We start from the raw sequence: 24,785 nt of genomic DNA on the forward strand, positions 1-24,785 counted from the left end.
GGCTACCGGCGCCCGCCCGCTGAGCGCCCGCCAAGATGGCGGCTTCCAGAGCGGCGGGGGCCGCGGGCGGGGGGCGGCGGCCGCCGGTGCCGGCGGGGCGGGCGGTGGTGGCCGCCGCGCTGGCGGCGTTCGGCTGGCTGCAGGCGGCCCGCGGCGGCGGGTGAGTGTCCGCGGGGGTGCCCGGGGCGGTGCCAGCCCCGCCGTCCCGGGGCGGGCGGCAGAGGGTAGAGGGCTGCGGGGGTCCCTTCCCGGCCCGTAGCGCCGCTCCGCTCTCGCTCCTGGGGCTGTGGCCGGGCGCCGCCGAGCCGGTGCCCCGAGGTCGGCTCGGTGGTGCGGCTACTAAGCGAGAGAGCCCCCCCTTAAGCCGGGGTGGGCTACAGCGGTACCGGGGACTGCCCGGGGGGAGGGGGGAAGCGGGGCCCGGGACGTCGGTGAGGCCTTCCCCGAGGCCAGCAGCTCGTGTCGCAGCAGGCGGGGTTGCAGGCGGGCTCTGCCGGGGCAGCCTTGGGGCAAACGGATCTTCTCATTGCAGGAGCCCCCCCAGCGACCCTCTGCTGCAGCCCTATTTCCCCTCCCGGCACGGCCCGCGGCACAACCACAGGTACGTCAGAGACTGTCAGCCCCTCAAGTACGGCAACGTAACACACGAAACTTGGCCCAGCGACAACAGGACGGGCGGCCCAGTGGCTACCACCAGAACGTTCGTTTCGTACGTCCCCCCGGAGGGCAAGGACCACAAGGTGGTCTATGGCCACTTCACTTTTGTGAGGAACCCCCTGAGGACCTTCTCTGTGCTAGAGCCGGGCGGTGTGGGAGGCTGCCAGGCTCAACGCAGAGCCCCCGTGGAAGAGACCGCAAAGCTCGGGAAGTGTCTCGTGGCCCAGAACGGCGGGTACTTTGACATGGGAACCGGAGAGTGTCTTGGGAACGTTGTGAGTGATGGAAAGCTGGTGAAAAACTCTGGAGGCCTGCAAAACGCTCAGTTTGGCATCCGGAAGGATGGCACCATGGTGTTCGGGTAAGAAGTTGGGGGTTGTTTGGAGAGCGCTTTCTCCTCCCTGAAGACTGGTAGGCATCACAGAGGCAGGAAGCACTGCCCAGGCACTGCCTCCTTGGCCTCTCTCAATTAGAGTAGAAGCAGGCTTTGAATGCTGAAATTAGGGATGTCCTACCTGTAGCCCATTGAGCTATCTCTCTGACCATTGGCTTTTTGTCCTAGCGTGAAGAGAAGCTGGGTGAGTTATCTGATGATCTCTAGCTGCTTTAGTTCCTGTGTCTCCTCTCCCAACATTCAACAGATACCCTTGATTATGGTAGAAGGGGGAGAGGTCTTTGTCTTCCCCACAGAGGAGAGGCAGGGTGGACTATGTAACTGCTCTGGCTGCAGCGCAGAAACACTGGGGTTGGAAGGGACCTCTGGAGGTGCCTTGTCCAACACCCTGCTCAGGTGTTGTTGGAGCAGGTTGCTCAGGGCCATGTTGAGCTGGGTTTTGAACATCTCCAAAAATGGAGACTCCACAACCTCTCTGGGTAAACCTGTTCCTGTGATTGACCACCCTTTACAGTAGAAAAGTTTGTCTTATGTTAAGTTACTTACTGCTAAGTAGAAATCCAGGCATCTCCTGGATTGCCTGCCCTCTGCTGTGTTGCCCTTTGTCATGGTTTAAGCCCAACCAGTGACTAAATACCATGCAGCTGCTTGCTCACTCCTCCTCCCTCCCAGTGGGATGGGGAAGAGAATCGAAAAAAAGAAGTAAAACTCATGGGTTGAGATAAGAATGGTGTAATAACTAAAGTAAAATAAAATATAATAATAACAAATATAATAATAATAATGAAAAGGAATATATGTAAAAAAAAAGAGAGAAAAATAAAACCCAAGAAAAGACAAGTGATACACAATACAATCGCTAACCACCCGCTGACTGATGCCCGAGCAGCAATTCACCTCGCCCCAGCCAGCTCCCCCCAGTTTATATACTGAGCATGACGTTCTATGGTGTGGAATATTCCTTTGGCTAGTTTGGATCAGTTGTCCTGGCCATGCTCCCTCCCAGCTTCTTGTGCACTTGCTTGCTGGCAGAGCATGGGACACTGAAAAATGCTTAACTTAGGATAAGCGCTGCTTAGCAGCAACTAAAACATCAGTGTGTTATCAACATTATTGTCACACTAAATCCAAAGCACGCTGTACCAGCTACTAAGAAGAAAATGAACTCTATGCCAGCTGAAAACAGGACAATATCCACCCCTTATTCTATATCATTTATGTCATGCCCAGATCCCACACTTTCAAATACATTTCCAATAAATCACCACCACTTTTCCTCTCTTATAATACATACACACAGATATCATTTCTGCAGTGTATGGGCCATCTCTATAAAATGTCTGTTGAGTTCATTCAGTCCATGACTTTGGGTTCCATCTGTCATAACAAACTCTCTGGGCAGGCGGGATGGTGCAAAGTCTGCTCAGTCAGCAGAGCAGGATAGGGCTTTGGTGTGGTGCAGCAGGTGGGTGACAATGGGCACAGCAGGAGGATGGTGTGTAATGTTGGATTGTTGCGTGCAGTCAGTCCTGGTTCCATCACTGCTGTGCTTTGCTCAGTTTTATCAAAGTTCATTCTTCATTAATCTAAGTGATTCTTGTTGTACTACCATTGATATAGCATTTAACAATTATAATAACGATGACATACAGTGGCAGGATTATATAGCAATCAACATCATACAATTTAATCTATTGGCCGTTCTCACCTAAAATCAAATCCCCTTGAGGGACACATCAGACTTCCCCATCTTTCTGCATCATCCACCAAAGTCCTTGAGCAAAAACAATCCCATGAATGGGTTTGCATTTGCCTGAGGCAGGACTAACCCAGACTGTCTTCCCTAACATATATTCTATATAGGTGCGCTATGGGGAGTTCATCCCCTTCTACAGTACGTAAAAGTTCTGGTGGGGCAGGGTCAGCCCGATTGGCAGGTGCTCTGGTGTTGACTAACCAGGTGGGGCTTTTGCTAGATGTGTGTCCCAATGTTTGAAGGTCCCACCACCCATTGCTTTCAATGTAGTCTTTTAACAGTCCATTGTATTGTTTGACTTTCCCGGAGCCTGGTGCATGATAGGGGATGTGCTACTGGCTCCATTATCCCAGCATTGGAGCAGCCAGGTGATAATGTGCTTGCCTGGATGACAGCTGAAGCCTTTTTGCAGCTCACTCAGGGATAGGGATTGGGTGATTATCTCTGGTTCTGCCTCTTCCTCCTGTTCTCGTGATGATCCTGGTTCACCTTCATCCTTTGCTAAGCAAGCTGGGGGTTTTTTTGAGTATTTCTTCTTCTCTACATGGGTGACTGATACTGGCACGGGTTGATTCTCTGGTTCAGCTACAGAGCCTATCACGGGTTGGAGTAACCACAGTGCCTGTCATTTTGTTTTCAGATCCAGAGACCTTCTCTTCCCCTTAAGGGTACTGAATAGCGTTGAACAGGGCTCGGTAGGCACAGGCCAGGCCCCAGCACATTGCAGTGATTTGTGTCTCCCTGGAATTGTCGGGGTGACAGCATAATTTTTCCAAATGTTCTACTAGTTTTTCAGGATTCTGCCCTTGTTGAAAGGTGAAGTTCCAAAACACTGGAGGTGCCCACTGCCCTAGGCATTTGCCCATGGTATTCCACACACCCTGCCACTCTGGTATCTGGGAGATACTGTTAAATAGTTGTTTAACCTTAAACAAGGCCTGAACCACATTCAGGAACATGCTAGTTCCTAGCAATAGGACCATGTTAGTTTTAACGTTCCAAGGATATTAAAAATTCTCAAACATTGTTGTAATTAGCCTGGAGGAGAAGAGGAAGGTGAAGGAAGGTGTCTACCCCGTAGGTTGGCTCTCCGTGGAGAAAAGGTAAAGGGTGTAATTATTAATAGTTTCCGATAGATGGCTCCCGAAGTACAGAGATAACAGCAATGCTGAGTACAAATACCAGATTAGTCCCATGACGGATAATTTTATCATACCATAAATCAGTGTTACATAGTACAACAGAGTGAAAAGCTTAATCCACCTCCCACGGATGATAAGCAGCAGCACAGGTAAGGTGATACATAACATAACTCAGAATGAGCGCAACAACTCTTAAGAGCCAATAAATCAACATTGTGACCAGCGACTATTAAACTAATATAATGAATGCTTATAACAAATTTGTTTTAACATGCTCTGGTCAGATTGGTTGTTACCTCAACCCTTCAAGCCCCACACTGGGCACCAAAAAGGACTGTCATGGTTTAAGGCCAGTCAGCAACTAAGCACCAATGCAACCGCTCACTCACTCACTCCTCCTCCCTCCCAGTGGGATGGGGAAGAGAATCGAAAAAAAGAAGTAAAACTCGTGGGTTGAGATAAGAATGGTGTAATAACTAAAGTAAAATAAAATATAATAGCAATAATAAAATATAATAATTAATCAAAAGGAATATAAAAACAAAAAAAAAGATATTAAATCCAAGAAAAGACAAGGGATGCACAATACAATCGCTAACCACCCGCTGACTGATGTCCGAGCAGCAATTCACCTCGCCCCAGCCAACTCCCCCCAGTTTATATACTGAGCGTGACGTTCTATGGTGTGGAATATTCCTTTGGCTAGTTTGGATCAGTTGTCCTGGCCATGCTCCCTCCCAGCTTCTTGTGCACTTGCTTGCTGGCAGAGCATGGGACACTGAAAAATGCTTAACTTAGGATAAGCGCTGCTTAGCAGCAACTAAAACATCAGTGTGTTATCAACATTATTGTCACACTAAATCCAAAGCACGCTGTACCAGCTACTAAGAAGAAAATGAACTCTATGCCAGCTGAAACCAGGACACCCTTTCAGCAGGTACCAGGAGAGTTAGAGTCCCCCATAAGTGCCAGGGCCTGTGAACATGAGGCTTTTTCCAGTTTTCTGAAAGTCTTAGCTACTATTTCTCAACCAGGCAGTCTGTGGCAGAGATCCACCATGATGTCACCCACACTGATCTGCCAGAGCTCTAATCCTATCCCATAAGCCCTCAGTTAGCTTGTGGTCAGTGCCTAGGCAGAATCATAGAATCATTTAAGTTGGAAAAGACCTTTAAGATCATCAAGTCCAACCGTTAACCTAGCACTGCCAACCACCACTAAAGCACATCCCTAAGCACCACACCTACACGTCTTTTAAATCCCTCCAGGGATGGTGACTCAACTATTTCCCTGGGCAGCCTGTTCCAATGCTTGACAACCCTTTCGGTGAAGAAATTTTTCCGAATATCCAATCTAAACCTCCCCTGGCACAACTTGAGGCCATTTCCTCTTGTCCTATCGCTTGTTACCTGGGAAAAGAGACTGACCACCACCTCGCTACAACCTCCTTTCAGGTAGTTGTAGAGAGCGATGAGGTCTCCCCTCAGCCTCCTTTTCTCCAGACTAAACAACCCCAGTTCCCTCAGCCGCTCCTCGTAAGACTTGTGCTCTGGACCCTCCACCAGCTTCGTTGCCCTCCTTTGGACACACTCCAGCACCCCAGTGTCTTTCCTGTAGTGAGGGGCCCAACACTGAACATGGTATTCGAAATGCGGCCTCAGCAGTGCCAAGTACAGGTGAACGATCACCTCCCTGCTCCTGCTGGCCACACTATTTCTGATACAAGCCAGGATGCCGTTGGCCTTCTTGGCCACCTGGACACACTGCTGGCTCATATTCAGCTGGCTGTCACCAACACCCCCAGGTCCTTTTCCACCAGGCAGCTTTCCAGCCACTCCTCCCCAAGCCTGTAGCATTGCATGGGGTTGTTGTGACCCAAGTGCAGGACCCAGCACTTGGCCTTGTTGAACCTCATACAATTGGCCTCGGCCCATCGATCCAGCCTGTCCAGATCCCTCTGTAGAGCCTTCCTACCCTCCAGCAGATAACACTCCTGCCCAGCTTGGTGGTGTCTGCAAACTTACTGAGGGTGCACTCAATCCCCTCATCCAGATCATTGATAAAAATATTAAACAGAACTGCCCCCAGTACTGAGCCCTGGGGAACACCACTTGTAACTGGCTGCCAACTGGATTTAACTCCATTCACCACAACTCAGCCAGTTTTTTACCCAGCAAAGAGTACACCCATCTAAGCCATGCACAGACAGTTTCTCCGGGAGAATGCAGTAGGAAATGGTGTCAAAAGCTTTACTAAAGTCCAGGTAAACAACATCTGCAGCCTTTCTCTCATCTACTAAGTGGGTCACCTTTTTATAGAAGGAGATCAGGTTAGTCAAGCAGGACCTGCCTTTCACAAACCCATGCTGACTGGGCCTGATTGCCTGGTTGTCCTGTACATGCCACGTGATGGCACTCGAGCTGATCTGCTCCATAACCTTCCCCAGCACCGAGTTCAGAGTGACAGGCCTGTAGTTCCCTGGACCCTTCCAGCCCTTCTTGTAGATTGGTGTTATATCTGCTAACTTCCAGTCAACTGGGACCTCCCCAGTTAGCCAGGGCTGCTGATAAATGATGGAAAGTGGCTTGGTGAGCACTTCTGTCAGCTCCCTCAGTACCCTTGGGTGGATCCCATCTGGCCCCATAGACTTGTGTGTGTCTAAGTGGTGCAGCAGGTTGCTAACTATTTCCCCTTGGATTGTGGGGTCTTCATTCTGCTCCCTGTCTTCCAGCTCAGGGTGCTGGGTACTTGGAGAACAACTGGTCTTACTGTTAAAGACTGAGGCAAAGAAATACCTCAGCCTTTTCCTCATCCTTTGTCACTGTTTCCCCCTGTATCCATTAAAGGATGGAAATTCTCCCTAGCCCTCCTTTTGTTGCTAATATATTTATAGAAATGTTTTTTACTGTCTTTTATGGCAGTAGCCAGATTAAGTTCTAGGTGGGCTTTGGCCCTTCTAATTCTCTCCCTGCATAACTTCATGACATTTTTGTAGTCCTCCTGGGTTGCCTGCCTCTTCTTCCAAAGGTCATAAACTCTCCTTTTTTCCGCAAGTTCCAGCCAAAGCTCTCTGTTCAGCCAGGCCGGTCTTCTTCCCTGCCGGCTCGTCTTCTGGCACATGGGGACTGCCTGCTCCTGCGCCTTTAAGATTTTCTTCTTGAAGAGCGTCCAGGCTTCCTGGACTCCTTTGCCCTTCAGGACTGCGACCCAAGGGACTCTCTCAACCAATCCTAAACAGGCCAAAGTCTGTCCTCCAGAAGTCCAAGGTAGCAGTTCTGCTGACCCCCTCCTTACTTCTCCAAGAATTGAAAACTTACAATTTCATGATCGCTGTGCCCAAGACAGCCTCTAACCATCACATCACCCACAAGTCCTTCTCTGTTCACAAACAAGAGGTCCAGCGGGGTGCCTTCCCTGGTTGGCTCCCTCACCAGCTGTGTCAGGAAGTCATCTTCCACACAGTCCAGGAACCTCCTGGACCGTTTCCTCTCCGCTGTATTGTATTTCCAGCAGACATTTGGTAAGTTGAAGTCCCCCATGAGAACAAGGGCTAGCGATTGTGAGACTTCTCCCAGCTGCTTACAGAATATTTCATCTGCCTCTTCATCCCCGTTGGGTGGTCTACAACAGACTCCCACCATGATATCTGCCTTGTTGGCCTTCCCTCTGAATCTTACCCCAAACCACTTAACTCTATCATCACCATCATTAAGCTCTAGACAATCAATACATTCCCTAACATACAGGGCTACCCCACTGCCTCTCCTCCAGGCATTCCTGCTGCTGTCTCATGTAAAGGGCAGCTGCTTCCCACTTCTCCCACCCCCCTCCTTGGGTACAGGCTCTTCCTAAGAGCCTGTATCCATCCATTGCAGCATTCCAGTCACATGCACTGTCCCACCATGTCTGCATGATCCCAGCGAGGCTGTAGCCCTGCAGCTGCACAGACCTCTGATTCCTCCTGTTTGTGCTTATACTGCTTGCGTTACTGTACAACTTCCCATAGGCACCCACTGATTTTCCAGGAAGAGGGCAAAAGCTTCCCCATGAGTCCCCTCACCACTTCCTTATTTGTGTGCATATGGTGCGCTCACCTTTTGTTAATACTTTGTTGTTTCATGTTCTCTTGTCCATGTGACCCTGTAACCTTCACTTGCCAGCCTGGTCTACCGCTTCCTCACTTGACTGTGGGCGATTATTTCCCTCCTGTTTCTTTCCTGGTTTAAAGCTTTCCCCACCAGATTGCCTCTACAGAAGTTACTTTTGCCTCACTTGGTCATGTGGATGCCATCTCTGCCAGTCAGTCCTCAGAGAGGGTTCTAGCTTTGTAAAAAGCAAATTCCTATTGTCAACATGAGCCGTGCTACTGCACAGTGACCCACAGAATCCATCTACTGCTTCTCAAACCCTTCCTCCTCACCAGCAGGATTGAGGAGAGGACCACCTGGGCCGCCCTTGGCTATCACCCCCAGAGCTATGCAGTTGTTCTTGATACACTCGTAGTTTCCCCTGGCAGTGCTGTTGGTGCCCGCGTGGAAGAGCAGCAGGGGATAGCAGTCTGGGGGCTGGAGAAGTCTCAGCAGTCTCCCCACAACATCCCAGATCTGAGCCCCCAGCAAACCTCGCTAGACAGGCTAGCAAATGGGGACCTCTCTGCCCTGCAGCAGGGAGCTTCCACCTATCACTCACTGTCCTGGTTTCAGCTGGGATAGAGTTAACTGTCTTCCCAGTAGCTGGTACAGTGCTATGTTTTGAGTTCAGTATGCGAAGAATGTTGATAACACTGATGTTTTCAGTTGTTGCTCAGTAGTGTTTAGACTATAGTCAAGGATTTTTCAGCTTCTCATGCCCAGCCAGGGCACAAGAAGTTGGCACAGGACACAGCCAGGGCACCTGACCCAAACTGGCCAACGGTGTATTCCATACCATGGGACATCCCATCTAGTATAGGAACTGGGAAGTGGGGGGCGGGGAATCACCGCTCGGGGACTAGCGGGTGGTGAGCAATTGCCCTGCGCATCATTTGTACATTCCAATCCTTTTATTACTACTGTTGTCATTTTATTAGTGTTACCATTATGAGTTTCTTCTTTTCTGTTCTATTAAACCGTTCTTATCTCAACCCAGGAGTTTTACTTCTTTTTCCCGATTTTCTCCCCCATCCCACTGGATGGGGGGGAGTGAGTGAGCGGCTGCGTGGTGCTTAGTTGCTGGCTGGGGTTAAACCACAACACTCACCCACCTCCTCTGGTGCTGCTGCAGGGTTCCGTCCAGTTCAGCCAACACAGACACTTTATTTCACAGAGCTCCCAGCCCCTTGCCTGCTGCCAGGGCACTGAACCTGGGTGGAGGAAGAGCTCCCTCCTGGTGCCAGAGTTCACAGTCTTCCAGCTTTCATCATCACAGGAATTGCCACCCCAGCAAGCAGGTCCTGGGTTCTTCTGGGTGTTGTGGGGTTCAGGGTTTTGTTTCTGCAGGCTATTAGGAAAGATCTGTCCATCTCTTTCTCATCATCCCTGCTGCTGTGCAGTGTGCAGACCTCCTCTTGTAGCTCCTTGTCCCAGCAGCACTCCTCAGCCAGCATGCACTAGGACACCATTTCCCACCATCAGCTTCAGCGAGAGGCACAGGTTTCCCTGCAACCTGAGAGCTGGAGCACTGCCTTCTCCCTCCACAGCTCAAGCTGAATTGAGGTGTCTGCTGTACTAGAGATAGTTGCAGAAGTTGGTGCTGGAGACTGTGCCCTGTGGTGTGTCACCAGAGCTGACCACAGGCACTGCCCTCTACAGAAATTCCAGCTCCCCACCACATGAGCTGCAACATCTCTTGACTCTTGGGAGCTGTGGTCTCAGCCTGGTGTGACAGTCCCTAATCAGCTGGAGACAAAAGCTCAAAGCACCCTTTGATGAGGAATAGCTGACAGAACTGTTAGTACTTGCTGGAAGTAAAGGCCCCCAGTAGCTACCCTTCCCCAACAGCAGCAGGCACCCTAAAGGTCCTAGAAGGGTTCCCAGAGGTCCTTCTGATCACCTCAGAAGACTGAGAAACAGTCTGGAAGCTGCTGCATCTGTTGGCTGTATTCTCCATCCTTCTGTTAGCCCACTCCCATGTGCCCTCAGACCTCAGCAAAGCCAAACTGACTGTACCAAGCCCGGGCTTTAGTGTGCAGCCATTCCCTGACAGCCCTGAGAAGCACAGCCCTAATTTACATGGCAGAGGGGCTGGCAGAGTTGGTGACATGTCCCCTTTAAAGAGGGGGCTTCTGCTGAGGGGACCAACAGCAGCTGCAAGGTCGCCGTTGAATCCTTAATCTCAGCTCTGTCCTGCTTCTCTCCTGCTCCAGCAAGATCTCCCATGTTAAATGGAGTCAGGGCACTGTGTGAGCTGCTGTCTGCTTGGTGTCTTTGCAGCTTCCAAAACATGACACTAGAAATAGTTTTGGTGTAAATAATTTGGGCTGTCAGGGCAGTGGGGAAAGTAATTCACATTTGGCCCTTTCACACTATATCACAAGCAGCAGGAGGGTGCACTGGGGCACACTGTTACCCCCCACCTAGCAAAGATGCTGCCTCTACCACCTGGACTGAGGATGGATAATTGCAGGCTTTAAAAGCTGACTGTTGATTAGTCCATGCTCAAGCTGTTGTGCAATTTGATCCATTTTCAACTGTGTTCATTTTGTCTTTGTGTTCCTTTCCCGTGGGTACAGGGATTTCTTTTTGCATGTTTTCCATTCGGGTATTTTCAATTACACTTTCCTACAAAGCATGAAGCTTTGTTCAGCTGCAGTCATGGATACTGAAAAGCTAGAAGTTGAGCATCCAGCTCCCACAAGACATGTCTGGATCACATAGAGCAATCAGTTTTAAACCAAAAACCACTGGCAGAACTTACAGCGAAAGCACAGCTCTTCAGCCTCAACCTTTGCTGCTGTCTTCTCCTGTCAGTTGCAAACATCACCTAGCATCAGGTTCTGATGAGGCAGATGTTACTCAGCACCCTAATTCTTGAGAGAAGAATATCCCTTGGGAAGCATTCTGCAGTGACACACAATGCCTGATCATGGAAATGGTTGCTGAACAGTCCTTTTACTGTCTGACCGTTCAGTGAAAGGTTTTGCTGTCTGGAAGAGTAGAGGAAGCTCTTTCCCAGACGGAGGGGAGTAGGTAGCATCCAGCAGTGTCTTCCCCTCAGTGCAGCTGTAGGCAGACTGGATGCTGTTGCTGAAAACCCTCTCAAAAGCTGTTTGGTGTCACTGTTTTGCAGAATGGAAGCTGACAGAGAGCAAGATGTTACAGCTGCTTCCACAGCTCCTGAGTATTTGGCAATGGCTCTGCCCTTATTATCCTGGCTCAGGTCCACTGGCCACACAGTTGGCAGTTGTTTCATGCACAGTGGCCTGGGATCATCATTAACAGCGTTTTGTGCAGAATAGCGGAGAACAGGGTCCACTGTGGCTGCTAAAGTGATGTTTCACACTGCTTGGCCTCTAGTTTTAGATGTAGCTAGCTTTCATTCAGCCACCTTCTCCCCTTCTCCCTGCTTCTGGAGCCTGCTGGCAGCAGAAGAGGCTTTTACGTGAGACTGCTGTGACTGTGGGTAACCCCTCCTGCTCTCTCTTTCCTAGTTACCTGTCTGAGGAAGATGTCTTGGATCAAGCAAACCCTTTTGTGCAGCTTGTGAGTGGGGTAGTTTGGCTCCTAAGAGATGGAGAAGTGTACATCAGTCAGAGTCAAATGGCTGAGTGTGGTGAAATTCAAACCACAGGTAAATATTGTAAAGCCTAGCTTCAGCCTGGGTATAGATTGTCCGTCTGATGGGGCTGTTGGAAGGAGGGCGTAGCAGTGGAAACTATATTGTCTAGTTGCAGTTTGCTACTCACTCAAGAGGTCCAAATTTCTTCTGTGCTACTTTACCCCAAGTCTGCGGCAAGCGCAGTACAAGAAGTAGGCTGCCTGCAAGATGAGGCTGCACTCACCTGTTCAAGGTTGTTAAACAGAATTCACTGAGGACTGTAAATAGTGATGGCATGATTGGTGTTAATACTTGTCCAGAGAAACTCAAAGCAGATGCCTCTTACAGGAGTTTTACACTGAGGGCTTCTGAATCCCCTTCTTGGTGCCTGTGCCAGACAAAAACCTTGACATGAGTGCTTCTGGAAATGTTATTCCTAGATGGGCTTGGATGAACAAGAGGAACCTGAGCTCTGTTCTCATTGTGTTTCAATTTAGATGAGCTCCTTGCTGGGAGCTGTTTTGCAGACAGATGTGTCTAAACAGCCAGTTCTGTCACCCAGATGGTGTGTGAATTATTCCCTCTCCTGCACAGGAACCTTTGACAAGTTCATCAATGTGATATCAGCCAGGACCGCAGTTGGACACGACAGTCAGGGGCAGCTGGTCTTGGTTCATGTGGATGGACAGACGGAATCCAGAGGGTAAGGCTAGGGTTGTGGTAAGGTCTTGGGGCAGGTGCAAGATCGGTCTTCAAATTCTGTTGCTGGAACTGGAGGGACTCTGTGGCTGCCAGTAATTTATTTTAAGGCAGAGACTGGCAGAGCTCAAGAGGTTGGTTGAACACACCACTGTTTGGTGTCTTTCTGGCAGAGCCAGAAAAGGCTAAGGCAGCCTCCAGGCAGCAAGTGAGCATACCTGGGGTGGCAGAGCTTCCCCCCTTCCACTGAGGTGAGGGACCAAGCTTCTAGCATAGCAGTTTCTTTGAAGTCAAATAGCATGAATGAGCAATGAACAACTTTGCTTTTGCAGAGTCAACCTCTGGGAAATGGCTGAATTTCTGAAGCATCAGGGAATTGTCAATGCTATCAACCTGGATGGTGGAGGGTCTGCAACGCTGGTCTTAAATGGGACCCTTGCAAGCTATCCGTCTGAGCACTGGTAGGTGCTGGCAGCTGATGTCCAGGGCTGCACAAGTAACCACGCAGTTCCTGTTAGCATGCAGAGCTCAGTCCTACCCTTCTGCTCTGCAAGGGAGTCAGTCTGCATTGCTGGGAGATCACAATGTAAAGGCAAGTGACAAATTCCGAGAGAGAGAGTGACTCTAAAATTTAAAGCAATTTAGTGACTACATGTTTTTTCCATTTAGTCATCCAGGATTAAAGTTTAGCTGTTTTCAGACATGCAGCAAAGCTGTTCGACATCACTGAGTGGCCTGATGTGGGAATCAGATAAGGAAACAGCTCTTAGACTTGGAGAGTCAGAGCTGCACATTCACAGGAATTAGCAGAGATCTGTCAACAGCTTTTTATTATGAAAGAGAAACACTGACTTGGAGTCCCTGCCCTGCCTTACGTGAAGGAACCTAAAGAATATTTTACTTTAAATTTAGCTTTTTAGTCATTTCTGACTGTAAACATGAAAGGATTTAAAATTCAGTTTGCAGTCTGACAGTTGAAAGGCAGGCGTTGCTATAACTGCAATGACATCACTTACGTCAAAGCAAATAACATTCAAGAAAAGGCATGTTGGAACGCCCAAGTTAAGGGAAGCTGGGACTGCTTAAAGGGAGACTTTGCATATTGCTTTCTGTAATTCCATGTTTGAAATGACTCCTATCCATTAGGAGTTAACACTTAGTTAAAACATTGACTCAAATCTAGTTTTATGTTTATATTTCCCCATTATTAATGTTCTTGTTTGCCAGTGTGAATCAGGATGAAAATTTGTGCATTAGATCAACTGGTTTCACGTAGGGCTGGGAGCAGCACAGTGCTTGCACGTCTTATGGGACCCGTCTTCTGTCCCCAGCTCCTTTGACAACACGTGGCGTTGCCCTCGGAGCATCTCGACCATAATGTGTATCCACGAGCCTGCCTGCGAACCTGCAGACTGCAGCGGACACGGGAACTGCGTGGAAGGGGAGTGCCACTGCACTGAGGACTTCTGGAGAGGTCCAGCCTGTGACATCTTGGACTGTGGCCCTTCCAACTGCAGCCTGCACGGCATCTGCACCGACTGTAAGTCACTGTGGTGTGCAAAGGCTTCTAACATGGAGATGCCAGTGGGTGCCCGTGGGTAGCACTAGGGGAAGCACAGACCCGGGCAGTGTATACATGGGGAATATCACTTACCTGCCTGCAAGGCACCTCAGCGCATTGCTGTGTGCAGTCCTGGCTGGTTCACAAAGTCCATTCCCACTCTGGTGTGAAGGAGTGCAGCTCACATGAACTGGCACCAGCAGTAGCCGCTTCCTTCGCTGCAGAGAGCAGCACCCTTTGGCGAGGCTCCCCGGGCCCAGGAGCCCAGCCTTTTAGGGCTGCCGGTGCTGATTGTCTGGCCAGCCCATGCCCTGACTCTGGAAGCCAGCAGGTGCTGTGTGCCTTGGCCCTTGTCTTACCTTCTGGGTGTATGGAACTGCTCGCCTCTTTCCCTCCGGCATCTGAAGCAGCAGCAGAGATGGTCAGAACATGTTGCCTTTAGGAGACAGCAGCAGGGCCAGGCTGGGACTCAGATCTGGAAACTGGACCTGTAAATAGGACTTGACTTCAAACTCTATGTCTCAGTTTCTCTTTCTGGCCCCTGGGGCTGTGCTCCCGGTTTGTTTGAAAATCTGCTGATGGGAAGGGCAGTGTATTATGCTGTGTGACAGAGCAGCTGAGTTCTGCCCCCTTCCCTTAATGTTCCTTCTTTACTTGACTCTCCTGCTTCATGATTTTTACAAGTATGCAGTTGCTACTCTTCCATAAACTCATTTTGCATCTAGGGACTGCCATAATATACACCATGCAACTTCTGCTCCTCTGTGCCTGCTCAATCCTGTTGCCCTGTTTCTGTGCTACCTCCCTGATTCAACTCACAGTCAGGTTTGCACCAGTGAAGTGACTGGACAGAGAGCTCAGTGGATGCAGCTGCTGCTGATAGTTCACTCAGAGTTAATCTCTTGAAATCCCATCAGCAGGGGGTTCTGCTGTGTTTGGCAGCTGTAGGGGGTGCATATTTAAACCTCACCTGTGTGTGAGTTCAGGATTCCTCTTCTGTGGGTTTCCTGGCAGGGAGAGTTAAGAGAGCACCCCAAGAAGCAGAAGCTCCTAATTTTGAGTACCTGCTATTTCTAAGTCTTTCTCTATTCTTAATGCTTGTTCATGTGTGTTTGCACAGCTGGATGCCGGTGTGATGCTGGCTGGATTGGCACCAACTGCAGTGAAGGTAAGGCTGACCTCCACTCCGCTCCACTTCTTCATAGCCAGCAAGAGGGTAATGTGAACCACTTCCTAATGGCTGGCAGCCTGCAGTGGTGGGTGGCTCTCCAAGAGGGAGCAGTGAAGGGAAAGGCTACACGGTGCTTTCCTTTTTGTCAGTGTGAGGTTAGTCGGAGCCTGGGCATCTTAAGATTGGCTTGGTGCGAAGCACTTTAAGCCCTTGCTCCTTATTCTGCTTCTGTTCTCTGAGCAGCTGTCAGCTCCCTGTGCCAGTGAATACTCCAGGGGTATAAGCATGGGGTGAGATTGCTTGCCTTTGTAGTGAGGGCCCTGACGAGATCTCTGCTTGTCTCCTGCAGCTTGTGCTAGTGGTTTCTATGGGGACGCTTGCACCCAGAAATGCCAGTGCCAGAATGGTGGCTCATGTGACCCTGTGTATGGAGCCTGTTCCTGCCCGGCTGGGTACTATGGCACCAGCTGTGAGCAAGGTAAGGGCTGCTCTGAATAATGGCCTGGGGAGAGGCTTTTGTGTCACATCTGGGCCACCTCTTGTGGGCAAAGCAAGCACGAAGTCTGCCGGGCAGGCTCAGGCCTGAACTTCACAGCTGGAGTGTAACCTGCCAGCTCCCAGCTCTTAAGGGCTTGCCTGTCCTAGCCAAACTGGCTAAAAAGAAAAGGAAGGAGCAGAGAGGAAAGGGTTTTCTTCATCATTAGAAAATTGTGGATGCCTGTTTAGTCTCTGCCCCAAAGAACTGGGCTGCTTTCCCAAGCTCGTGAGTGCAGAACATGAGTACTTGAAGATCCTTCACTTGAGGGTGTCACGCAAGGCCCTGCCTGCAGCCCAGGCTTCAGGTGGTCCGGGTCAGTGAGCGTGAAATGCTCCAAAGGGCCATTCTGGCTTACGACCTTCGAACTCAGGCTGTACACATGCTAGTGCTAACAGAGCTAGGGATGTTCTTGATTGTGTAACCGCTCCAGCTTTTCTGAAGTGCTCGAGGCCCCCCCCGCCGTGTACCTGACTGAACAGCGTGCTCTGGTGACAGGACAAGTTAATTACAGCGTGGGTGTAAACTTCTGGTGTGCATGGTTTGTTCTCAGCCGAGGAACACCCAGCCAGCCTGATCCCTATTTTACAAAAGCTTCTCTGTGAAGTAAACAAAATAATAGCAGTTAACTCACAGTTGGGTGCTTTCAGGCTGGAGGAAGCAGGGTGGGCAGGCAGAACAGCTTTGTCAGGCTGCAGGAAAGCTGGGGACCTGACTGCTTCCCTTTAGGAATTGGCCACTGCTGCCCCCCCCTCCACCTTTGCTTATGAGCCCAAGCCCCAGGACCGTAGCTCAGACGTGGCAGGAAGAAAAATACATTGGAAGCAACAAGGCCAGAGACTGCTGTGGTGACAGAAGCAACACAAATACCTCAGTGAGATGTAGGTGAGGTTTGAGCCTTTCCTAAAGCTCTGAGTGTGCCCATCCTTCCTGGCACTGAGCTGGTGCAGCTGGGGAAGCAGGCACGGTTGAGCTGGGGGCAGGGGGGAGCTGCAGTCATAGGCTGGATGGTTTCAAAGCAGGTGGAGCTTTGACAATGACCGACTTCTTTGTAATCAATTCCCTAGAGTGTCCCATGGGCTGGTATGGGCCAAACTGCCAGAAACGATGTGCATGTGAACACATGTGTCCCTGCGACCGGGAGACAGGCAGCTGCAATGTCACCTATGAATTGGCAGTACAGGACCAGTTAAACAAAGGTATCTCTGGTTACAGTGGTCGTGTCTTAAAAAAAAGTTAGAAGAGCAGCTTTAGTGCATAATGTTGTATTTGCTTAGTTACCAGCTCTGGCTGGCTGTCATCTTACCTAAGCTTGCTCTTTTTTTAGTGGAATTTTACACCGTCCCCCAATACTACCTTTCTTCCCACTATTCTTTGTTTTCCAGCTGGGCGGTGTTTGGCTTCCCAGAATAAGGGAAGGAGCAAAGAAAAATACTCTTTGTCAGAGTAAGTGTGTAATACTCGTCATATATACATCTATATGTACACACTGAGTCCATGCCATCAATTGCTTACTGTGAGATGGAGTTGTTCACACCACCTCCTGGGTGGCAGGGCCATGTGTCAGTGAAGCTTAGAGACCTGCTGCTTCATTGCCCAAAGCATCTGTGTTCTGACTTCGTTGTATCACCTACAGCACTTATGACAGGAAAGATGAGGATAGGGAAGGCACGATTAAGCGTTTAGCACCTTAAGACAAGTGCTGAGCTGAAGCCCCCACCAGTGACAGTTGATGCTCTGAGCCTGGTGCTCTGCAGCTCACAGTTGAACGAGAGCCACCTTTCCTCTCCCACTGATGCACTGTATAGGCAACAAACAGATGAGGGCAGTTCTGATACCAGAGCATGGCTTCTGGGGTGTTGGCAAAGCTACAGTCGCTCTGCAGGCACAGCTGGTCACTTGTTAACTGAGTGGAAAGCTAAAAACAGCCATGTGCTCTGGCTGCCGGAGCAGCCTTTCAAAGGCTTTCACAGAGCATGTTCTTACCGCAAGCTTGTGATGTCAGAGAAGGGAGTACAAACTTTGAGAAATAATTTGCACGCTGGGAGCATGTGAAAGCAGGTCAAGAGATGTTGCTTATGTGGATTTTGCTTCTGTCTGACAGAAAAACCTGGATCTTCATGACCTCTGTCTTGGCTCTGCTTCTGGTAATTAGCACCATGGGAAACATAGGCCTTTTTCTCAAGGCCAGGTCAGAGAGGTGCCATGAGAGTGGTAACTATCTCTACCACCCCCTGAGGGAGATGAATGGGGAAGCCAGTCACACCTCCACATCTGCTGCCTGCGAGACAGAAGATACTCAGGACCAAAGCCAGGCACTCCTGTAGAGTCCCAGATGAGAAGAGATGAGGTATTTCACTCTGCCCCTTGTACTGCCACTCAGCACTGACTGTTACCGAGGCTATTCAGACTGGAGTATAAAACTGCTGACTAACCCGAGAGCAGCAGCAAGATCCCTCAGTCCAAGAAACTGCCTTGCTTCTGGCCCAGCCCTGCTGAGAACATGGCTAGCTTCCCTGCCTTCCCCTGCTGCCCTAGCTGGAGCAAACAGGACTGCATAATTAGTTGCCATGAGAGGATGCAGGGCACAAGCCATGGGGCCAGCTTCCACATACATGGAATGGGATAAGGGGATTCCTTTGCTCTAGCAGGAGAGGAAGTGGGTGGTTCCCTCCAATACTTGAGGGAAACAGGTGAGAAATGTAAGCTGTAGGCACTTCAGAAAGGTCCCTTCTCACCTGAGCAGTAGTAAGTATTTTTAAGATGCAAGATAAATTGCCCCTAGCATAAAGCTAGGCTTAAGGATGGTGTAGTCTATACCTGTCTGCCCTTCCCTGGTAAGCTCAGACTTTTATCAGAAAACTGAAAAAAAAAGTTGGTTTAAAATCTTGAAACAGGTGCAGTACACAATAAAACCACAGCATTCCTCCTCCTGGCCCCAGTGGTAGGCTCAAAGGCTAACACACAGGGTTGGGGCTTTCTTGCACCTGACCTGTGTTGACTGGAGGGCCAGAGTGTTTTCTTACCAAATACTTATTCCTAGAAGTAGTCGAAAAGGTGCATGATAAGCACTGCATTTTTGGTAGGTTCTTACAGTACAGCAACATAAAGAGCCTTGTCAGTTCAAAAATTTCATTCTTGCATTCTCTCATATCTCCCAGAAGCTGGTGTGCTCTGCTCAGCTGTGTGGGCTGCCACTGAGGGACCGCAGCCTGGAGCTCTCCCACTTGGGGAAGGGAAGAGAAGAGACAGCAGCAGCCTGGCATGGTCAGCACAACAGGACCGAGTCATGGGACTGAGCTCACCCTACCCCAGCCTGATCAGCCCAGCAGGACAGTCCATGTGGTGGCCCTTGCTCACTGCTGCTAGAACTGCCCTTCCCTTGTCAGAGGGAACACCCACCAGCAGTGAGCTGGGGCTTCCATGAGGAAGAGCTTCAGGCAGCCCAAGATCCTGAACATCTCAGCTGGAAATCTGACCTTTTACTAGAACACATCCTTGCACAATGCATTTAAAAAAAAAAGTGAGTTTGCTTCCACGTGAGGGAAAACTAGCCTCTAATGTGCTACTCTAATGCTGTAAAGGGGGGTTTTAAAGCCTGTCTGAGCCTGAATATTAACATTTTTATGCACTCTGGTTTTACCTCTCCAAGGATATGTAATTTTTTGTGCCACTGTTGGCATCAAATCAATCTGTAAAGAGAAGATTCTATTTTTCTACTATTTACAGAAGGCTATTTGAAACTTGAATAAAGTCTTTTAGTGATAACTGCCTGAAACTCAAATTCTTAATATGCAGTTGTAGAATAAAGATGCAATCCTTTTCCAGTTAATCTCAACTGGCCATTTGAACGCAGTGGGCCTTCTTTATTTTAAATAACCAATTACACTACAGGATAATGTGTTGTACCAGCCTTCTCTGTGGTACGAAAACAAAAAATGCTGGTTCTACAGGAGAAAATTAAAGAATATTTTAGTTAAAAAGTAGGAATAACTGAATACAAGCAAGCTTTACCTCCATTTCTGTGGGTAAAGACAGCAGCACATGTGATTAAATTTTCAGTTTACCACAATTTGAACAGTTGCATGAAACAATTAGACATGTTCTTTAGAGATTTTTTTATTTCCAACATACAGAAATGTACAGCTCTTACCAGAACCTACAAATACTGTAAATAAGTACATTTGTTGTCAAGTAACACACTACAAAGCACTCTGCATTTTGCTAGTGTGCTTTTAAAGAATGTTTGGGGTCTTTTGGCTGAGAAAAATCAGGACTTCAATATGTAAAAAATGAAGACAGCTGCAAGGGAGAGAAAGTAAGTGCTTGCTAAAAAAAATTAATGCCCATTTAACTTATATACATAACTAATAGCTTAGAAGTAGATGCTGATGTCATTAAAAGCTAATGCATGTCACATGATTCCAATTTAGCCTTCCAAGAGAGAAATAATCAGGTATAAGAATCATCACAAACATGTTGGAAGAATATTAAAGCTAATAGCATGCAGGAATCTTTGACAAATGCTTGTCAACTTTAGTCCTTAAGAGTCTAATAGCTCTGTTTCTTGCATTATTTGGCTCACAGGATAAACATTACAGGTATTAAAGAAGTGTGAGCTAGTAAAATGCATTTTGAAATAAGGGATTCCTCTGACTCTAGTACAACTGGCCTTAGCTACTGCATCAATACATAGCAGCTTCACACCTGAGTTGAGTGGACAGCTGGGCTCACCCCTTCCCAATAGCAATTCTGAGTTGCAGTAAGCATTACAGATTTAAGATGACTGGATTATGGCATTTTCAAAATTTTTTGATGGATAAACCAAATTGGGATTAGAAATTCTTATTAAAAGTTGTTTTTTTTTTTTAAACCTGTTGCTGAAAGGGGATTGATATAACCCAACTGGCCAACCATAAGACTGAAGCAAATGAGGCAGCATCAAACTCCACAGCACACCCATCTACACAGCCAAAGTGACTACAGTTGCTCAGAATTTCCTCACATAACAACAACCAGGATCACTCGTCCCCCAACAGCAAGTACAGGAAGCTGAGAAACAGCCAAGACAGCTCTCAGTGCCTCCCTGCTGAGAGTGCATTAGAGTGCCAGTTTCCAGCTTAACCCATGGCACATGGAAGTGGTAAAGCAGCCAGCACTGCTGCTTTTTGCACCTTCCTGGGCTAGAGCCCCCCCTCGGTCCCTCCACAAGGCTAAGCTCTTCTGTCCACAGCAGTTAAAAAAGCCCTTTTCAAAGCTGAAAGGTGGCAAGATGTTTAGCCCAAATGACTCAGGTGCTACATTCCAGCTTTACCCCGAGTCTAGTCTGACATTCACCTTAAGTGCGTGCCCACTGGTGACATGCTCCATATTTGCCTTTCCCCATCCTACTGGGACAGAAGCCAGTAAACAGCAGGATGGGGCAAACCTGTAGAAATTACTAAGAATAAAGCTTTCACATGTGGCCATATTTAATTGTAAACAATGGCACAACACTTTGTACCTACAGCATAGCATCCTTGCTCTTGAGGTCTCATATCCCACATTAAACATGGCAACAGCTCTTTGAGGTAGGTATTGTGTTTTGCATATGGAGTATTTGAAACAGGGGAAAGCCCCAATCTACTGAGGAGCTATTGTTTAAAGTACCCAGCTAGTTACCTGAACACAGCCTGAGCTCACTGACTTCACTGAGGAGCGGCTCCCAGGATATTGCTGGGGAGCAGGGAGGGCCTTGCTGCATCACTAGCTCAGCACCCAAAACTGGAGTCTGTTTTTCAAGGTTCTGGCTTAAGAGACTTTTGAGAGATGAGTGGCTCCCAGGGACCCAGAATCCAGAACTCCTCCCAGTCTCAACTCACAAGAGGCTGCTGTGAAGGCAACTGCATGTTTTATTTTCTAAAATGTGCCAATGTCATTTAGGGGGGGAAAAGGTGTTTTAGAAGTATTCTGCTTCTCTTGTATCTGCAGTTCACAAAGTCAGGTTTAAAAAGCACAGCACAACATCAGCCACAAGATCCAGGCTACTGCCCCCTTTCTCCTGTTATGTTAACATTCAGGAAAAAAAGGGGGGGGGGAACCCCTATATTGCATTATTTAAATTGGTAGCAAAGTAAATTTGTAGGTGGAATAACCCAGGCAGTTCTGCTTAAAATTGACAAGAGAGAGATCACAAAATGCTTCCCAAACAGATGTGTGCAGCAGTGTCTTGTGGGGCAGGAGAGCAGTACTACCAAGGAACAAGAGGAAAAAAAACTGTGGTTGTGATATCCCTGGAGCCAGCTGGAGGAAGTGCTCCATAGGACCAGCCCTTCATCTCTTCCTGGCTGATTCGGAGACCTGCCAGGGGTGCCAGGTTCCAGGTGCCTCACTGACAAGAGTTAAACACCCAAAATTGTTACTGGTGGGAGGAGAACAGCACATGCCATATTTGAAAAAAAAAAAAAAAAATCCAGTGCAATGGAGGAGATTCTTAACCAGAGCAAACCAAGGGAATCACAGGAAACACGAATGTTACCACTATGGGACATGACCAACCATGTAAGAATCAAGCCACAAGAAGCTGAAATCCTCAAAGAGCACAGGGAGGACAAGGCTGGGTCTTCTCCTGACGCTTTAGGAGTCAGTTTGAAACTCTGTTTCTGGCGTGATGGAGGTTTAGGCATCACGAGACTCTCAAGATTTGATCCCCAGTATACAAGCTCAAAGACTGCATAGGATTGTGCAGTCCTCAGATGAAGTAATAAGATCAATAGTAAAACAAGAAGGGATTGAAAAAGAATTTGAAAAACTATGGGTAACAGCTGGTATTTTATTCTTGTCACTTCCATCTATTGGGGACCCAAGTGCTATTAGGGTAACATCTAAGGAAGCAGGTGAAGAGGAACCAGCTTCAGAATGGGAGCTATCAGCCCCCCAAATTATTTTTCCTAAACCATGTGACTAGCAAAACCAGAAATTTATAAATTGGACCAAGTTGCAGTCCCAGGGCTGAGGTATTACCAACTTTGAGAAAGATAAAATTAGTAACAATTAGATTGAACAATATAGGGGTATCCCTCACAGAAAACTCCTCACTGCACTACAGTTAAGAGCTAATGTGTATCCCACCAGGGAATTCCTGGCAAGAGGGAGACAGGAATCGCAAATAAAATCCTGTTGACACTGTAAAGCGGAAAATGAAACGTGTGCTTATATCATTGGGTATTGCTCCACACTACAAGATGCTAGCATCAAAAGACATAATCAGTTATGTGAAATATCGATAACTGAAGCCAAAAAGGACTGGATTGCATTCCAGGAGCCTATATTAAAAGATGAACAAAATGAAATATATATAAGCCTGATCTGGTATTCGTAAAGGGAGATCAGGCAATAGCTATTGATGTGACAATTCGATGTGAAAGTAAATTGACATCATTGTCAGACATGGTAGCAGAAAAGATAAAGACATATTGCCATCTTAAAGACCAAATTCAAGAACTAACGAATGCCAAAAATACTAAATTTAAGGGATTCCCTGTGGGTGTGCAAGGAAAATGGTATTCTGGCAATTACAAAGTGTTAAAAGCATTGGGAATCTCAAGTTCCCGGCAAGAAAAGATGCATGTTCTATATCAAAGAAAGCATTATTTACGTCTGTTGATTTTATATATATTTTTGCAAGTCAATCGAGAACTACTGTAAGAACTTAAGTATTTGATTGTTATCATTCCGCTGTATTGCTGTTTTGCTGTATTGCCATTTATTTCTTTAATAAAGTTACCCCTACCCTGCCTGCTACATCATCAGAGGTATTGCTAACTTGACTCACAATGTTTAGAGATAGGGAAGTCCCTGGGTAAAATCTTGGAAGGATCAACCTTGGCACTGGAAAGGTTGGGAGAGTAATAAGGAACTTGTGGTCATGTCACATCACTTACTCTAAATTTGGACAAAAGATCAATTGGAAATGTCAACATTTTACTAATTTGGAATATCATTACCGATTTTGACATAGGTGGACAGGCCACCTTTACTTAACTTGGAAAAGAAACATGTATAATTTATATGTGTTTGTGTGGCAGGTACACACCCCACCCCACCCCAACAGGAAACAAAACTTCTCCAGGCAGGGAGAGGAAAAAAACCCCAAACCCTAGAGGCAGCAGGTTGAAAATTGACCTGAAACTGACCAATTGAGATATGCCAGGTACATTGAGGTGTTGACCTTTTGGCCAATAGGGAGTAAAATGACCACAGGTCAGATTCAACAAGGGTATAAACAGGGTCCTGCCAGAGGGCATTTTGAATCAGTTCTCCTCAGAGCAGCAGGTCTGCAGTTGGGGACTCCCCCTTGGGTTGGGACACTGCCCTAGGTAACTCCTGCAGGTTGAGAGCCCTCATCTTTTAGGTGAGTGATATGTGCATCTTGAGTCATCATTTTAAATCTTAAGAATTCTTAAGTCAGCTGTGTAGTACCGATTCCCCTTACGTCACTGAACCTGTGGTTCACAAATGTTATCAGAGTTCTAACTAACTTTTTACTGAATAATAAATCTGAGTTTTAACACCTGTTGGATTTGACTGTGTGAGCCTCAGTAACACTTTGTTAATTAGCATCAGAATTAATTTACCTTATCTGTGGACCTCTTACTGTGTAAATCTGAGGAAGAGGGAAATGGATTCCAACACTGCTCAAAGCATGTAACAACCATGGCTTTTGCAGATGACCTAGTGCTGCTGAGTGGATCATGGGACAGCACGCAAAAGAATATCAAAATTTTAGAGGTCTTTTGCAATCTAACAGGTCTCAAGACACAGGGGGAAAAATGCCATGGTTTCTACATCCAACCTACTGGAGACTCATATATGATCAGTGACTGTCCTCCATGGCTAATTAATGGCAGCCCCCTCAACACAATTGAGCCTGGTAGCTCTGAAAAGTACTTGGGCCTATGCATAGACCCACGGACTGGAATATCAAAAACAGAACTACCAGAGAAAATAAAGGATTGGTTACAATGGAAAGTCCTCTTTGAAACCATTTCAGAAGGTGGACATCTCAAAGGGATATACTATCCCATGATTGATCTACCTAGCAGACCATGCTGATGTAAAAGTAACGTACCTGGAAACACCTGACCTGACAATTTGA

General features: G+C 47.8%; 1 protein-coding gene across 4 annotated transcripts; it reads left to right on the plus strand.

Moving 5' to 3' along the window:
- The first annotated feature begins 20 nt into the window (after window positions 1-20).
- NAGPA (N-acetylglucosamine-1-phosphodiester alpha-N-acetylglucosaminidase) lies at window positions 21-22,792 on the plus strand. 4 transcript variants are annotated; one of them, XM_069809620.1, is made up of 12 exons: window positions 21-160; window positions 533-1,018; window positions 11,577-11,716; window positions 12,278-12,386; window positions 12,715-12,843; window positions 13,714-13,922; window positions 15,064-15,111; window positions 15,464-15,592; window positions 16,717-16,848; window positions 17,035-17,095; window positions 17,754-17,999; window positions 18,811-22,792. In XM_069809620.1, the coding sequence occupies exons 1-11, from the start codon at window positions 36-38 to the stop codon at window positions 17,974-17,976; spliced, it is 1,791 nt and encodes a 596-aa protein (XP_069665721.1). In that variant the 5' UTR covers window positions 21-35; the 3' UTR covers window positions 17,977-17,999; window positions 18,811-22,792. The 4 variants fall into 4 exon arrangements, with proteins under 4 accessions (XP_069665721.1, XP_069665722.1, XP_069665723.1 ...); XM_069809621.1 differs by having other exon boundaries at window positions 18,814-22,792; XM_069809622.1 differs by lacking the exon at window positions 15,064-15,111.
- The last annotated feature ends 1,993 nt before the right edge of the window (window positions 22,793-24,785 follow it).

Source organism: Haliaeetus albicilla, chromosome 22 (assembly GCF_947461875.1).
Source record: "Haliaeetus albicilla chromosome 22, bHalAlb1.1, whole genome shotgun sequence".
NCBI lineage: Eukaryota > Metazoa > Chordata > Aves > Accipitriformes > Accipitridae > Haliaeetus > Haliaeetus albicilla.